At 39.4% G+C, this 16,650-nt stretch overlaps 2 protein-coding genes across 4 annotated transcripts in view; one reads left to right on the forward strand and one right to left on the reverse strand.

Moving 5' to 3' along the window:
* Positions 1-1,615: 1,615 nt before the first annotated feature.
* On the forward strand, positions 1,616-8,354 carry LOC107383640 (uncharacterized). 3 transcript variants are annotated; one of them, XM_015956409.3, is made up of 15 exons: positions 1,616-1,833; positions 1,909-1,948; positions 2,027-2,177; positions 4,214-4,346; positions 4,445-4,502; positions 4,598-4,703; positions 4,791-4,900; positions 5,106-5,212; positions 5,283-5,443; positions 5,524-5,596; positions 5,666-5,696; positions 5,858-5,885; positions 5,981-6,075; positions 6,973-7,525; positions 7,623-8,354. In XM_015956409.3, exons 1-15 carry the CDS (start codon positions 1,811-1,813, stop codon positions 7,724-7,726), a joined length of 1,773 nt encoding a protein of 590 aa, XP_015811895.3. In that variant the 5' UTR covers positions 1,616-1,810; the 3' UTR covers positions 7,727-8,354. The 3 variants fall into 3 exon arrangements, with proteins under 3 accessions (XP_015811895.3, XP_015811890.3, XP_015811901.3); XM_015956404.3 differs by having other exon boundaries at positions 1,617-1,833; positions 5,085-5,212; XM_015956415.3 differs by lacking the exon at positions 1,909-1,948 and having other exon boundaries at positions 1,619-1,833; positions 5,085-5,212.
* A 3,274-nt stretch (positions 8,355-11,628) lies between these two features.
* Positions 11,629-16,650, reverse strand: part of LOC107382370 (proton myo-inositol cotransporter) — a 140,283-nt gene continuing 135,261 nt past the window's right edge. Inside the window, exons 8-10 of the mRNA XM_054739590.2 lie at positions 16,462-16,580; positions 13,090-13,242; positions 11,629-12,313 (exon numbers count right to left, since the gene is read on the reverse strand). Of these exons, the coding sequence (XP_054595565.1) occupies positions 12,087-12,313; positions 13,090-13,242; positions 16,462-16,580 (499 nt within the window). The 3' untranslated portion in view covers positions 11,629-12,086. The remainder of the gene's footprint in view (positions 12,314-13,089; positions 13,243-16,461; positions 16,581-16,650) is intronic.

Consider the following 16,650-nt stretch of genomic DNA (forward strand, 5'->3'; position numbering starts at 1 on the left):
GTATTGTATAAAAACATTCAAGATTAAATTTACACACTAAAACTGATGAAAAATAACTAGATTTGGTACAAGAATTTCAACTAAATGTCAGACTGAAATAATAAGTCTTTGTTCTAACAAATATACGCATGTCCGACACTTCCACAGGTTAGGAAAAGAGGTTGAGGTTAGTTTTAATTTAGACGAAATCAGAAGAAATTTAAAAAATAAATAAATAAATAAAAACTGATGGATTTAGATGGTTTAGAGATGTAACTTTAGTCATTCTGAAATGACCAAGGATTTTTTTAAACAGAAAACTGGATATGAACTTCAAATACTTTATGTCAACTATTTTTATCATGTGTTAAATTTCGAATTTTGGGGGGCTGAATTCCATTTACAGGCCAGTAAATCCTAGAGGGAAATTAAATTAATAAAAAATTAAAGTGTTCCCATCTGTTTTTAAATGAGCTAAATATGGAAGCCCATTCTGTGGAAGCCCATTCCCGCCACTCAAATAAAAAAAATTATCTCATAATTATGACTCAGCTAAGTCATTGAGATACTATCTCATAATTATGAAATACTAAGTCATAAGATGCTAAGTAATAATTATGAGATTATATATATTTTTTCATCTGAGTGATGGGAATGGGCTTCCATAAATCTGTCACAAGTTTTGAATATACATATATATGTATACGGTATGTCGATCAGATGTCGATGGAATACACACACGCCACATGCGTTATTTGGAATTCTAGGATGTCCAAGAAAGATCCCGCCTTTCTCGTCTCTGATTGACTAGAAAGGCTCTACTATGACTGGCTATTTCCTTTAACAGCAAACTGGCTGTCCTCGCGAAGTGCAGACAGTCCTTTTGCCACCAGCAGAAAGCTGTTTTGGGGAGTTTAGTAAAGAAAATGTGAACGGCGCTATAATAAACATTCTGTCCTGTTTTGCAAATTATTTTATGTTTTATGTTTCATAAAAAACTGAAAAACGTAAAATGTGAATTTTAAATGTTGTTGCATTTATCAAACTGTTGGACATACTTTATACCTCTTGGCTCTGAATCATTAGAGTATATAGGATAAACATATGTGCCTTACCTGGGTAAGCCATTTCATAAAACTGCCCTATTCTGCCAAGCTGTGTGCATCAGGTCTGTTTTTTCTCTAGAATATTGAAAACTGGTGAAAACCAGGTCTAAATCATAATCAGCTTTAACCTAATTTTGATTAAATGATATACATTTAATCTGATTATGAGAGATGTGCTCTAGCTTGTAAACAGCCTTAACCTTTTAAAGCAGGATAGCCTATGAAGTAATAAGATAACCCCAATAAAGCCAACACATATAAAGTCGGTCTAGTGTGATAAAATGCTACAAGAATTATCACAAGTTCACATTTCATGTTTTTCAGGCTCTTTTATAAAAGAAACTGAACCTGGTTTGTTGCTAAACAGGAAAAGATGTTTATTATAGCGATGAGTTCATATTATCTTCAAAAAACTCCTCAAGATCTGGCTGTAAACACAAAAACCTGCAGCGAGGGGAAACTGTTTCCTCTTACACGAAATAGCCAATCGTAGTAGAGTCCTTCCAGCCAATCAGAGGCGAGAAATGCGGGACTACCTTCCTTGGACATCCTAGAATTCCAAATGACGTGTCCCGCGTGAATGTTTTAACTCTTTTAGCTAACCTTTAGTTAGCAGGGAAAATGGACCACTCTTCCAACAACTTTTGCCTAAACACCCACGGCTGAATTGTTTTACATGCTTACAGTACCGAAATGTTAATCATTCATAATTTTAAATCTCAAAGATGAACTGGGTCGGAGGTTCGAGGTATGAAGTGCTGTAACATTGTTCTTGTTAGCTACGCAGCTAAATTGAGCTAATCGGATTTTGTTAACATGACAGGAACAGACTAGTGATGAGAAGTGATGCTAAAAAGCAGCGGGTGAGATAGTTATGTCCGTGACTTCTCGAAAAAAGTATGCCTGTGGAATTTTCCTATTTTATGTTTGTATTTTTTCAGGAGTTTTTTGAAAAGAGGAAATTGCAGCAGAGGCTGAGGAAAATCGGGGTAGCTCTGCCACCATCGTCATCCAAAGACATTAGCTCTGGGAGTATGGACCTAATGAGTTTGTTTATAGTCGGTCAGATTGCTACCAAGAAGGGAAATCAAGGTAAATTTACTTCTGGTGACTTAATAAAATATGGATAAAAATGGATAACATTGTAAATGTTATATAAATGCGTCATATTTTTTAAAACCATACAGCACATGTTTACTTCTTAAATATTAGCGTTAATTTCAAATGACAGCTGGGAAATTGTGGATTTGTTGGAAGTTTAGTTGAAACTTTAAAGGGTAGCCGTTAAACACCCTTCAAATAGGGCAAACAATGGAATAAATTAAAAGCATCACTGTCAGCTCATTGACAGTAATGGGTGTTGTCTTTGAAAAGTCTTTTTTTAAACATCAAAATTATTTTACTTAGTTTAAGTACTTATCCTAAAAATCTAGACAGAGATTAGCCGAAGCAAAATGATTTAGCTCTGCATGTACAGGTCCTTCTCAAAAAATTAGCGTATTGTGTTAAAGTTCATTATTGTCTGTAATGTACTGATAAACATTAGACTTTCATATATATTACATTCATTACACACAACTGAAGTAGTTCAAGCCTTTTATTGTTTGTAATATTGATGATTTTGGCATACAGTTCATGAAAACCCAAAATTCATATCTAAAAATTAACATATTTCATCCGACCAATAAAAGAAAAGTGTTTTTAATACAAAAAAAGTCAACCTTCAAATAATTAGGTTCAGTTATGCACTCAATACTTGGTCGGGAATCCTTTTGCAGAAATGACTGCTTCAATGCGGCGTGGCATGAAGGCAATCAGCCTGTGGCACTGCTGAGGTGTTATGGAGGCCCAGGATGCTTTGATAGCAGCCTTAAGCTCATCCAGAGTGTTGGGTCTTGCGTCTCTCAACTTTCTCTTCACAATATCTCACAGATTCTCTACGGGGTTCAGGTCAGGAGAGTTGGCAGGCCAATTGAGCACAGTAATACCATGGTCAGTAAACCATTTACCAGTGGTTTTGGCACTGTGAGCAGGTGCCAGGTTGTGCAGAAAAATGAAATCTTCATAACTTTTCAGCAGATGGAAGCATGAAGTGCTCCAAAATCTCCTGATAGCTAGCTGCATTGACCCTGCCCTTGATAAAAGACAGTGGACCAACACCAGCAGCTGACATGGCACCCCAGACCATCACTGACTGTGGGTACTTGACACTGGACTTCAGGCATTTTGGCATTTCCCTCTGCCCAGTCTTCCTCCAGACTCTGGCACCTTGATTTCCGAATGACATACAAAATTTGCTTTTATCCAAAAAAGTACTTTGGACCACTGAGCAACAGTCCAGTGCTGCTTCTCTGTAGCCCAGGTCAGGCGCTTCTGCCGCTGTTTCCGGTTCAAAAGTTGCTTGACCTGGGGAATGCGGCACCTGTAGCCCATTTCCTGCACACGCCTGTACATGGTGGCTCTGGATGTTTCTACTCCAGACTCAGTCCACTGCTTCTGCAGGTCCCCCAAGGTCTGGAATCGGTCCTTCTCCAGAATCTTCCTCAGGGTCCGGTCACCTCTTATCATTGTGCAGCGTTTTCTGCCACACTTTTTCCGTCCCACAGACTTCCCACAGCACTCTGGGAACAGCCTATTTGTTCAGAAATTTCTTTCTGTGTCTTACCCTCTTGCTTGAGGGTGTCAATGATGGCCTTCTGGACAGCAGTCAGGTCGGCAGTCTTACCCATGATTGCGGTTTTGAGTAATGAACAAGGCTGGGAGTTTTTAAAAGCCTCAGGAATCTTTTGCAGGTGTTTAGAGTTAATTAGTCTATTCAGATGATTAGGTTAATAGCTCGTTTAGAGAACCTTTTGTTCATAATATGCAAATTTTTTGAGATAGGATTTTTGGGTTTTCATGAGCTGTATGCCAAAATCATCAATATTAGAAACAATAAAAGGCTTGAACTTCTTCAGTTGTGTGTAAGGAATCTAATATATATGAAAGTCTAATGTAAATTATCAGTACATTACAGAAAATAATGAACTTTATCATAATATGCAAATTTTTTGAGAAGGACCTGTATATTCACATATAGGTTGGCATTTCAGACTGGCATGTACTAGCAGATGTTTGAATTCTTTCAGATCCTCCAAAAGTTGCTGTTCTTGGCAGTTTTGATGGAAGCTCCAAGCATCGGAGGACTGAGTCCATAGTGCTCCCAATGAGTCCCTGCTCTCCATCGCAGCTGAACCTTGTCGAGAGCTCGTCTCAGTTTGGGTAGAGCTGGAAATATAATCCACTGACACAATGGCTGCTGTACAGTAGCTGATGATTTGTTTACATGGATCTGTTCTTGTGTTATCTTCTTGATCTAGTTTTCCAGAAACGAGAAAAAGACAGAACATAAATCCACAAAAATTCAAGTGTAGAAAGGTTGCACATTTTTGATTTCTGTCTGTCTGTTAGATATAATATATGTTTGCTGATGTCAGATAACTCTTAAAACACTTTCCCTTTTTATTCCTAAGTTATCACCAGTGTTGGAGTCAACGTTCTCAGACAACAGTGCATCTGATTACCTGCCTCTCATAACTGGCCCGCTCAGCCCCACCTCATCAGTCTCGATGAGTCAAGGTTTTACAGAACAAACAGAACTGTGCATTTCCCCTTCAGATGAACCTTGCTGAAATAGTGATGAGTAAAACCTGCTACCCTCCTCAGGAATATTCCCGTCCCAGATGAAAATACAGAAGCAAAACCAGAGTCAGTTGCAGCTTTTTCCTCACTATTCTCCTTCATCCCAGAACACCCCAGTGCTGCAGCAGACCCAGGTGTAGTCAAAACTGCAATTAGTAAATAAACTTGTATTGCATATGCAGATACAGAAGCATTTTACTCACACAGAATGGCTTTGATAGATAACATGTCTAACCAAGCTTTGAAAAAAGAAAATTGTCTTAATTTTTTGCAAGTTTATGTGCTTGTGAATTATTTTAATGTGACCTCTTATGGTAGTTTCAGCCTTTCTCCCAGCAGATCAGTTTGACAGATCCTGTTCCCTGGTCCAGCACTTCAAACCCACCCTTCTTTCACGTGGAGACCCCTACTGCAGTCCCTACCCTCTTTGGAAGCCAAAATCTTGAGTGAATAGTAATTATATTTATATTGTATTTATTTGAATATTTTGTAACAGCTCATGTTTTTTTATTACAGAAAAACTGAAGGAAGTAATATTGATAGATCCGCAGCTACCTTCTTTTTTAATCAACAAGAAAACACAGAGCTGGATTTCTCACTTGACCGGTCACAAACTGGAAATCTGCTTGAAGACGACGTCTTTGGTGGGTTTGGTGATGACGAGTATGAAACTGAAGGTATATAAATAAGCACAAAAACCTCTAGTTTTATTTATTTTCTTACACAAAGTCAATATTTTTTCCCCCATTTATTTCAGCTTTTAACTTCGGGAATCCAAAATCCAAAATATCCCTCAGAGATGAAACATTCGTGCGATCTGCAACACCACAGTAGGGGCTGGTCTTTTATTTAGGATTTGTCTGATGAATGTTTATGATGTTTTTTTTTCTTACTGACAGAACCGTGACTAATGTTCTCAGTGGAGTGGAGGTGAGCTCTGCTGTGGTTTAGTAAAGTGTGTGTTAGGCTTTTGTCGCCACCAAGTGTTTGACTTTGTAACTACAGTTTTGGTTAAAATAATTAAAAACAACCAATTTCTGAAACAGTTCCAGCTGCCGTGTCATTGTTATATATTTCTGTTTCTTTCTCAGCTCTCCAACTGCGCTGACCTTAACTCCTGTAAGTTTATGAAGCAAACCAAACCAGCTTTTGTTTGTTTGACATGTGGAGGAGGGACTAGCAGAACTGAAAAGCTGCCTGTTTAAAACCCACAGCATGTCCCGACCAGAACACTGAGCTCCTGAGTAGCTGTGAAAATTTGCCAAGTTGCTCTTGCAAAGAAGGTTACCTCAGTTCAGACTCCAGTGATGTAAGTTCATTGACATTTTTTAGCTTTGTAAAAATTTTTGGATCACTTATTGTAGGATAGTAGTTTTAAGAGGGGGGGGGGGGGGGTGTCATTCTGAATTATTAAAAAATATGCATCTAAAAGAAATGGCTTATGTGACTGTCAGATGGATATCTCGACTTCTGTGTGTCCCTCATGCCTATGTGTATTATAAATCTAATTAATTACGTCTCTTGATACCACAAAGCCCTTGGCTGTAGCCCTGGTAGCCATAAAGTGCTGTATAAATAAAACTTTGTTTTTGCAGCTTGCATCTCTGCAAGTCTTGACTAAAGGCTGCAATGGCTTAATTTAAACTTTGTGAAAGTGTTTACTAGACGTAACGATCTCCATCTGGAAATAAAACAGCATACATTCTGTAAGATCGTTTCTTTGCACAGTTCTGTGAAAACATATTTGCCCGCCTACAGATCTTCTTATTTCTGATTTTTTATCAGACTTAAAGCACATTTCAGTATAAGACAAAGATAATCTGAGGAAATACTAATACTGTTACCTGGGGGTGTGGGGGGGGGGACACATTACCATGAAAAGATTCAGAAAGCAATAAGCAGTATGGTAAATGGTCTGAACTTGTATAGCGTTATGGTTGTACAACCCCCCTAGGTGCTTCACAGTCCATTCTGTTCTCACACACATTCACACGCTGGTGGGGATGAGCTACGATGTAGCCACAGCTGCCCTGGGGCGCACTGACAGAAGCGAGGCTGCACCTCTGGTCACCACCAGTACCCTCTGATTTCTGGACAACTTGCTGTACCCCCTGAGCTACTGCTGCCTCCAGTAGACTGACAACCTTTTTTGGGTGTATAAACATTGAATCACTCTTCCTCTTTCTGTCATCTTTGTGTTCATTAGGACAAATCCTGCTGCGAGGAGTGTCTTCAAGACTCTGCTTTTAACACAGATGAACCCTGTTGTGATGACTCAAACTCACAGAGGACTCCAAAATCCTCCAAATCTCTCACCTCTTTTGCCAGACTCGACATGAACTCAGGCAAAGACCAGAAAACTGAAGGGAAGGTAATCAGCCCAAATAAAACATCTGGAGTCCAAGGCCAGCAGATGGCCCCGTCTTCATCTTCTCACATTCTGGAACCAACTCAGATCTCAGAGTTGTGCAAATGTAAGAAAACACCCACCGAAGCTCAAGACGTGGGGATTCAAACAGTACCCCAGACGCGCAATGCTTCCACTCAGTGCAGCTTTGTCACAAACAGTGAGGCCAGAGCTTCATGCAGCTTGTATGATATGTCAGAGAAGCAACCAGCACCTCAACAGCAGACAGCTTCACTACAAACCACAAGACGAGGAAGTTGGCCACCATGGAATGAGTTCAGCGTTAATAACAGACCTAAAGTTATCCTACAGAGACCCACACACCCTTTACAGGTCATCTTCAGCCCAAGAGGTAGAACAGTGAAATCACCAGCAGCACGGACACACAGAGAATACGCATCCTGCTTCCTTACTGTCATGCTGCTTATCTGCTCTCATGTTTCTGACAGGCTCAGAGAATCGAGATGAGACAGAGGACGATGAGAACAGCCGTCAGATCAAAGAGGCATCAGATGGGAGAGAGGAGGTCACATCTGCTGGCAGAGTCCAGTGACCCTCAGGAGGCTGAGACGCTTTCAGGACAACAGCAATGTTTAGCTCCTGCTGAGGCAGAGGGGGGTAGATAGTGTGTGTATGTGTGTGTCAGTGTTAACGCCAATGTTTAAATGTTATGAAGCATACTAAAGCCTCAAAGCATTCAGGTTAAGTTTATTTTCTTTTCCATGTACATGGGATTTCATTAAGATATCTATATAATATAAACTTTAGCAAAACATTTGCAGTTGGAACAATAATTTCATATACAGGATTTATTTTTATTATTTTGTAAACTTAAGAAACGTGTAACTGGTTCACATTAAAAAACATTTTCACTGTACGTACACAATTACATTCTCTCTTACAGAAGGAAACTGCATGTAGAGGGCTAAATACCACTGTTCCTTCAAGACACTGCATCAGAGATATACAATCACAATAAATATTTGGTCAAAGAAGTTTCCTTTACACATTCTGTATACAAACATTGTGTTTTAGAACAACAGTTCCTGGACTAAATGAAAGAATGTTCTTAAATATTTTAGTCAGTGTCGTATTTTGCACCTTAGAATCCATAGATCTTTAGCTGAGAAGTACCTGTTATATGAAAGCTAATTTCTAAGTAATAAATGAGCTACAATGCACTGTCCTGTCGTAGTTGCAATACAGTCTTTGGAGAATAAATGAACCTGAAGTGGCTGCAGGTGAGTGTCTATGTGAAGGGCCCAAAGTGTTTAGTAAGACATTGAATCAATCCTAAAACTACTTCAAAAACTAAGTAAAAAATAAGTCTTACTGTGAGGCATAACTACACTCTGAAAGCACATTTCTGTCAATGATTTTCCACATGAGGGCGCTAGTCTCCAGCAAGAGGAACATGACTAATCTTTCAGTTCCACATGCATGCAGGTGTCACAACGTAAAAATATTAACAACACTCAATGTTCATATCACTAAATCTGAATGTGTCAGTATAACATTTTATGGTAATCGTGATCTTCGAAACATTTTAGCCGAAAGGGAGATATAAACTGTTTTGGCAGATTATTCTGACACAGCAGCAGCTCTCTAATCACATCTTTTGTTACGCTCCACAGAAACCTCTATGGATTTAAGCTCAAACCACACAGATCTTTACAAAACATTAAAATACATTACTTTTCAACTTTTGACACAGAAACTTTTAAAATTGTAGGTATTTCTTTTTGAACATGAGGCCGAGAAGGAAGACAGAAAACCCAAAATACCTGTAAAAAAAAAAACCCAACCAATTCCATTATATGCATGTGTAGTAGAACAGCTACTTAGACATGCAGGGAATGTCAACAGAAAATGGCCTTTGGGCACCTTTACATTGCACAGGCACTATATAATGATGGTCATAATATATTTAACACTATAATTATTTTTACAGATTCATCTGAACAGAGTGGTGATCTTCTCCCTTTATGTGTAAATGATGTTCAGGAATCAATAACTGAGGAATGGTTCGTTAGACACTGGTTGGAACCAGTTTTTGGTGCACCAACAATAAACATTTCAAAACTAAAAATGCCACAACAGCTGTACAGTGTTGTAGAAAGTACATCTCCCCTTACAGCTTCCATGTTTTTGCTTTGCTGTCACGTTTACCTGTTTTACATCAGCAAACAAATTTCAGTATTAGACAAAAATGACCAGAGTACAAAATGCAGTTTATTTATTTATTGATGGCAAAACCAACCTGCCCCTGTTTAAAAAAAACTAACTTCCCCTCTTTTTAAACCATGATTTTACTGTAATTTATCACATTACTTGGAAAAATGTGTTCAGTTTCATTAGCCATGCCCAGGCTTGATTACTGCCAGACCTTTTGCATATAAATCAACAGAATTTGTCTGACAACATGAAGTGTGCTAAAAGATCTCAAAAAGCAACTCCATTCCACCCGGAGTAAAGCTAAGTTTTAACAGTTGAACATGGTGGTGGTAGTGTGATGGTCCAGGGCTGATCTGTTGCTTCAGAACTTGAGTGACTTGTTGTAATTGATCAATTCTGTTCTTTACCAGAAAATCCTAAAGGAGAATGTCGTCCTTAAGCATGTCGCCTTAAGGCACACTTGGGTTGTGCCGCAGGACGATCATCCAAATCAATTCAGTCTCAAAACTGTTTATGGTTTTAGACTGACCCCAGTTAAAGTCTGGACTTAAAATTCATAGAGATGCAGTGACATGACCTTAGATGGGCTAAATCCTCCAGTGTGGCTATCTTACAACTATTCTGCAAAGAGGAAGCTTTATTTGTTTGCTCATCTTGAACATTAAAGTGTGACAAAAAGCAAAAACAAATTTGCAAGGAGGCAGCACAGCATTTGAACAGTAAAATTGGCAACATTTAGTTTAGGAAACACAGTTCAACCAATTATTCAGTTATGTGCCTGATTAATGCACATACTAATTACCTCAAATCAATATGTGGCTTTTAACAAAGTAATTCAAGTGGAACATATTCTTGCCTTCATATGGTTATTTAATACTAAACCACTAGTAATTGGGTATGAACAAAATCTAACTTTAGAATTGGGAACATATTCTTGATTACAAGTGGTTAATTGATTGTTGTTTAGGCTCTATTAACATGTGGAGTTTGGTGTTAATTTACCAGAACATGGTCCCCCGTCTCCACCTCCTACACGTGACAATTTTTGGTTATTAATGCAGAATAACTATTCCCCTTGAATTACTTCTTTGAAAGCCACATATTGATTTGGGCTAATTAGTATGTTCGTTAATCCGCAACAAACCATTTACTTTCAGTTAACCATTATGAATAGCTTATTTTGATAAAACTCAATTTATGTCCTGTTAATATTAGAATTACAGCATTGGTAATAAGCACCTAATAATAGCTTAATAATGCCTAATTAAGACTTAGTCGTCCACTAATAGGCATATTAAATGGTAGCGAATTAACGGTTAATTTGTGTTCCCTAAACTAAAGTGTTACCAAATGGGTACAATTAAAGTGATTATGTGGAAGTTTAACAACCAATTCATGTGTAGAAATAAGTCTTCCTCATACATTCTACTGCAGTACACTGGTCCTGTAGAATGATCCCTGGCCTTTTCACTGTGATTGCCTCTATATTCCTGTAAAACCACAGAAAATAAGTATGTTCGGGTCGAACAAGCACACTTCCCCAGTGCCTTCCGGGGGCAGCGTAATGCGTGATGACGTCATGTGTGTTCACGCTCAGACATAGCCTGTAGGAGGGGGGGGGGGGGGGGGGGGGGGGGGGCTGGGGGGGGGGGTTGTTGATGCCTTCAAAGCAAGCTGGGGGCTTTCTGTATGTCATACATTTCTTAGGCTGCTTGTCTAGCATGTCTACATCAGAAAACATTGTTTTTCTACTTTATTAGAATTGTGTAGAAGAGTATAAACTTAGTAAAACTGTGTCGCTAATCAAATCAAATAGGGCCAACGTTCATGCATACAAAGTATACTCGTATTTGTTTGTTCTTGTCATTTATTCATTTATCTGTATTATTTGGCTTCTTCACTCTGTTCACTTTGCTATGCATTTGGCCACCTATCATCTGGAAAATATGTAGTCCTAATTACTTTGGTCTAAATATATTATATAAATTTTTTTCTGTCAGTCATGCCAGCAAACCTGTAAATTGCACCGGTACAGGACAGACTCAGCTGTTGTTTTCGTTCAGGAGTGTAGACGTACAGCATGCGCGCCTCATGCACAAGCCTATTGAAGCTGTGGTTACGTGTTTGGCCTCAAGGGGGAATCGCCAGCATACAAATTTCTAACTCCGCATAGTCCCTTTAAACAAACAAATCAATACAACAAATGGTTCTTTCAGTGCTACTAAAGTGGTTTAGTTAGATAGCAGCCAACTTTTCTCAAGTGTAACAATATACTGTGCATTTCTGGAGATTGGTTTGGTTTTATTAAAACAAACAAAGATAAAAACACACAATGAGGGCTATCCACAAACCGAAGGCAAGTCATTCTGAGGGCCTAAGTCAGTGGGCTATGCTACAAGCCGAAACAACATTGAAGTAAGACATGTCTTATACTGAAAGGCTTAATGGCGCTATAGAAAAACAACAAGTCACAACAACTGCTGTCAGGTCAGCTTAGGTCATGTGGACGCACAAACCTGGTTCCCATTAAACAATTTTTTAGCCTTCAGCCTTTTCAGTGGAATGCATATCTACTGTGGTAAACAGTCTTACCTCCTGATTACGGCCTTATAAATGCTACCTCATGGTGCGGTTCACCAGTGGCTCTACACATCACAAAATGAGGCAAATATTCCAGACCCCATCATTCTGCATGTTTCATCACTGAAACATGCAGAATGAGGTCAACAGCACACAGACTAGTCAACGTCTGATGCGTCGTTGTCTGATAGATGGTAATTAGAGCCTTTTACGCGAATGTACTCGACTTGTCGTCCTTCATCTGAATCGGAAGCACCACAGGAACAAAGCTTGTTCTCAAACAGTGCTTCGATCTCCTCCAGGCGCCGGGCTTTGGTTTCTGGCAGGCAGCCGTAGATAAAGGCAAAACCCAGCAAGGCCAGGCTAGAGTACAGGAAGAAAGCTCCTGGAAAGAAAAAAGAAGAAGAAAAAAATTCTGAAATTGTTCACATCATTAAGGATTGATAGAAAAAAAACTAAATGTTCAACTTTTCACACAGTCTATTTATAAATGGTGCGTCCTTGTTCAGTGTCAAAAAAAGAGAACAGTGGCAACAGATCCAACTGGCTGCTAATGCTGGATATCAACTGCCCACACACTTCTTCACAGAGCTAAAAAATTAAAATGTTTTACCACGCAGAACAACTGCTTTCAGTGACAATATGATGGAGGAGGTGGGGTGCAACATGTTCTTGTCTAAGCTACATTATGGCAACCTTAATAGGACACAAAGTACCACATAACACAGCACAAAGGCATCAGGTATTAAGAATTCACTCTGGAAGTGCCAAAGGTTTAATGAGATTTCGTGGCTGCTGCAGTCTCCAATTTCCCCTCATCAAACCTAAATGACACTTTTGTTACAACTGAGTATTACTGTACATTGAATACAACCTCCTGCATTTCAAACTTATTTATATATTTCTTGCAGGATTATTTTTATCAACCAGATTAAGGGGTTAAAATGGGTCAAATCTTTAATTAATCCACTGCATATAAGGAAGCCTTCATCATCACCTCTGACTGATTTTTAACTCCCCAAAGGTCAGTCCCTGTCTGTCCGAGGAGAAACATGGTGTTTAACTGCACTAGCGGAAACACTAACATATCAATCAGCTGCTTGGAGTAAATCGGATCAGACTGGAGTGACTGGGAAAAGAAAACCCTGTCCAAAAACCCACCATAGTATGTTAGATACTGAGCCAGGTGGAGGAAGGTGAGAGACACCAAGATGTTGAATGTCCAGTTGACTCCAGCGGCACAGGCATTCCCAGTGCTCCTGGCCCACAAAGGATAGATCTCTGAGTTAATGGTCCACGGCATTGGACCCATACCTAGTAGACAGAAATGAAAAGTGAGTGTTGCTTTTATTTTATTGCAGTCAGCATGAGAAGAAATTACATTCGTCCACGTGCAGGCGTGGCTGAATTTGTCTTTAACATTACACTTCTATGAAAACGTATTTTCTCCCTTAGAGATTTCTTCTTTTTTCATCAGATCAACAAAGTTTGATGTAGTTTGAGTGCAGCAGTAGGTAGAGCGGGCTGTCTGGCGAGCCGAGGGTTGTAGGATCATTCCCAACCCCTGGCAGAGAATTCTGCTGTTGTGTCCTTGAGCAAGACATTTCCCCCCACCAGCTGGTGTTGGTCCAAGGGACCAGTGGCACCCATGCTTGGAAGTCTTGCCTCTACCAGTGTACCCCAGGACACCATCAGCACGTGAATGTGTGTGTGTGAATGGATGAATCACACACTGTAGTGTATGTCCTCTGAAAGGCGTTGTACAAGTACAAGTCATCTATGAAAAAATAACCCGAATGCAAGAAAAAAATGGAAATATAGGAAAAAAAAGCATACTTGTAAGGTCTATTATTTCTGCCAAGTGGAGAGGGTCTTTTTGGGAAGCTCTTATATTTATTTAATTAAGTACTTGATAAGAACCATTTATAATGTGAATGTGTTGAAAAATTTTAAATGTGCACACATTTAAGCAAAAAAAATTAAAAGATGTTTTTAACTTTCTGGATGTTATACAGGTGCTGGCCAGTAAATTAGAATATCATCAAAAGGTTGAAAATATTTCAGTAATTCCATTCAAAACGTGAAACTTGTACATTATATTCATGCAATGCACACAGACCAATGTATTTCCAATGTTCATTACATTTAAATTTGATATTCATAAGTGACAACTAATGAAAACTCCAAATTTGGTATCTCAAAAAATTAGAATATTCTGAAAAGGCTGAATATAGAAGACACCTGCTGCCACTCTAATCAGCTGATTTACTCAAAACACCTGCAAAGGCCTTTAAAAGGTCCCTCAGTCTTGTTTTGAAGGCACCACAATCATGGGGAAGACTTCTGACTTAACAGCTGTCCAAAAGACAATCATTGACACCTTGCACAAGGAGGGCAAGACACAAAAGGTGATTGCTAAAGAAGCTGGCTGTTCGCAGAGCTCTGTGTCCAAGCACATTAACAGACAGGCGAAGGGACGGAAAAAATGTGGTAGAAAAAAGTGTACAAGCTCTAGGGATAACCGCACCCTGCAGAGAATTGTGACGACAAACCCATTCAAAAATGTGGGGGAGATCCACAAAGAGTGGACTGCAGCTGGAGTCAGCGCTTCAAGAACCACCACGAGGAGACTCATGAAAGACATGGGATTCAGGTGTCGCATTCCGTGTGTCAAGCCACTCTTGAACATGAAACAGCGCAAGAAGCGTCTCGCCTGGGCCAAGGACAAAAAGGACTGGACTGATGCTGAGTGGTCCAAAGTTATGTTTTCTGATGAAAGCAAGTTCTGCATTTCCTTTGGAAATCAAGGACCCAGAGTCTGGAGGAAGAGCGGAGAAGCACAGAATCCACGTTGCATGAGGTCCAGTGTAAAGTTTCCACCGTCAGTGATGGTGTGGGGTGCCATGTCATCTGCCGGTGTTGGCCCACTCTGTTTCCTGAGGTCCAGGGTCAATGCAGCCGTCTACCAGGAAGTTTTAGAGCACTTCATGCTTCCTGCTGCTGACCAACTTTATGGGGATGCAGACTTCACCTTTCAACAGGACTTGGCACCTGCACACAGTGCCAAAACCACCAGCACTTGGTTCAAGGACCATGGTATCCCTGTCCTTGATTGGCCAGCAAACTCGCCTGACCTTAACCCCATAGAAAATCTATGGGGTATTGTGAAGCGGAGGATGCAATACGCTAGACCCAACAATGCAGAGGAGCTGAAGACGACTATCAGAGCAACCTGGGCTCTCATAACACCTGAGCAGTGCCACAGACTGATCGAGTCCATGCCACGCCGCATTACTGCAGTTATTGAGGCAAAAGGAGCCCCGACTAAGTATTGAGTGCTACACATGCACATTCTTTTCATGTTCATTCTTTTCAGTTGGCCAACATTAGAGAAACAAACATTTTTTCATTGGCCTTTAGAATATTCTAATTTTCTGAGATACCAGATTTGATGTTTTCATTGGTTGTCACCTATAAATATCAAAATTAAACGTAATAAACATCGGAAATACATTGGTCTGTGTGCATTGCATGAATATAATGTACAAGTTTCACGTTTTGAATGGAATTACTTAAATATTTTCAACCTTTTGATGATATTCTAATTTACTGGCCAGCACCTGTACCTATCAAATGATGATTTCACTTACTAGGGGAAAAAAATTACGTTCAAACATAATTGACCCCTAAGCCTAATTACTGATTGTTACGCTCTTGGCAGAAACAACAGCAACCTTTTGAAATAACTGGTTTCTGTTTACGAAGAAATTTTGACCCAAGTGAGTTTGCAAATTTGAATAAACTCAGACAGATTGAGGGTTTTCTAGCATGAATGTCCTGTTTAAGGTCATGCCACAGCATCCCAATAGGATTTAGGTCCAGATTTTGACTAGGACAGTTCAGTCAGGTTATCTTTATGTGCTAATGAAATTTGTTTGCTAAACTGAAACATTAGAATGATGAAAAATCCCAAAACATAAGAAATCTGTAAGTCTACAAATAGCACTGTACTACAAAACTAGAAACCACAGGTTCTTTTAGCATCTGATATGAAGGGTCACCATGGAAACACTTATTAATTGCATGCAAGAGCAGCTGATTGAGCTTTCCGGAGTCCAACTAATTTCTGGAACAGGACCCAAAATCCTGACTGAGTAGAAAAAGAGACATTGCAGATGTAGAGCAGAACTCATTTATTTTTAAATTAAACTCAATATATATTTTTTCTTCAATCTGCTGGGGAATGTGAGCATTCTGGTCAATAAAACGGATGAAAATAAAGAGATGGCTAGGACACACTGTGAATGTTATATGACAAAAGATGCATGCAGCTCTTCTTTAGCTGCGCTGCAATAACAATCGATACAGATGAAGCCCCATAACTGACCTTTGTATATTTTAATTAAATGGAAATGGGTTCTCTTTTAGCTTTTCTCTTCAGGGGTCACCACAGCAAATATTCTTTCTCTATTTAGTTCTATTTAGTCCTTTCAAACTACTTAGAAACATTCGAAAACAAGGTTAACATCTTACCTGGAGCAAAAGCAGCCAGGTAAAGAACCAGACCCAACAAAACAAGCCAAGAGAAGGAGGTGGGACAGTAATTGTAGGCCCAGTAAGTCTTATCTCTCATCAGGGTGGAGTTGGAGCACCTGAAAAGAGGAAACACATTTTATTTTTCTGTTCCTCATTGCTGAAACTCAGATTTCTTTCTAAGCTGTG

This window comes from Nothobranchius furzeri, chromosome 1 (genome assembly GCF_043380555.1).
Source record: "Nothobranchius furzeri strain GRZ-AD chromosome 1, NfurGRZ-RIMD1, whole genome shotgun sequence".
NCBI lineage: Eukaryota > Metazoa > Chordata > Actinopteri > Cyprinodontiformes > Nothobranchiidae > Nothobranchius > Nothobranchius furzeri.

Coding starts and splice junctions, on each gene's coding strand:
- LOC107383640 (XM_015956404.3), top strand. CDS start 1,811: ATGAACTGGGTCGGAGGTTCGAG. Junction 4,704..4,790: donor ATCAGTCTCGATGAGTCAAG/GTTTTACAGAAC, acceptor TACCCTCCTCAG/GAATATTCCCGTCCCAGATG. Junction 4,901..5,084: donor CAGTGCTGCAGCAGACCCAG/GTGTAGTCAAAA, acceptor CTCTTATGGTAG/TTTCAGCCTTTCTCCCAGCA.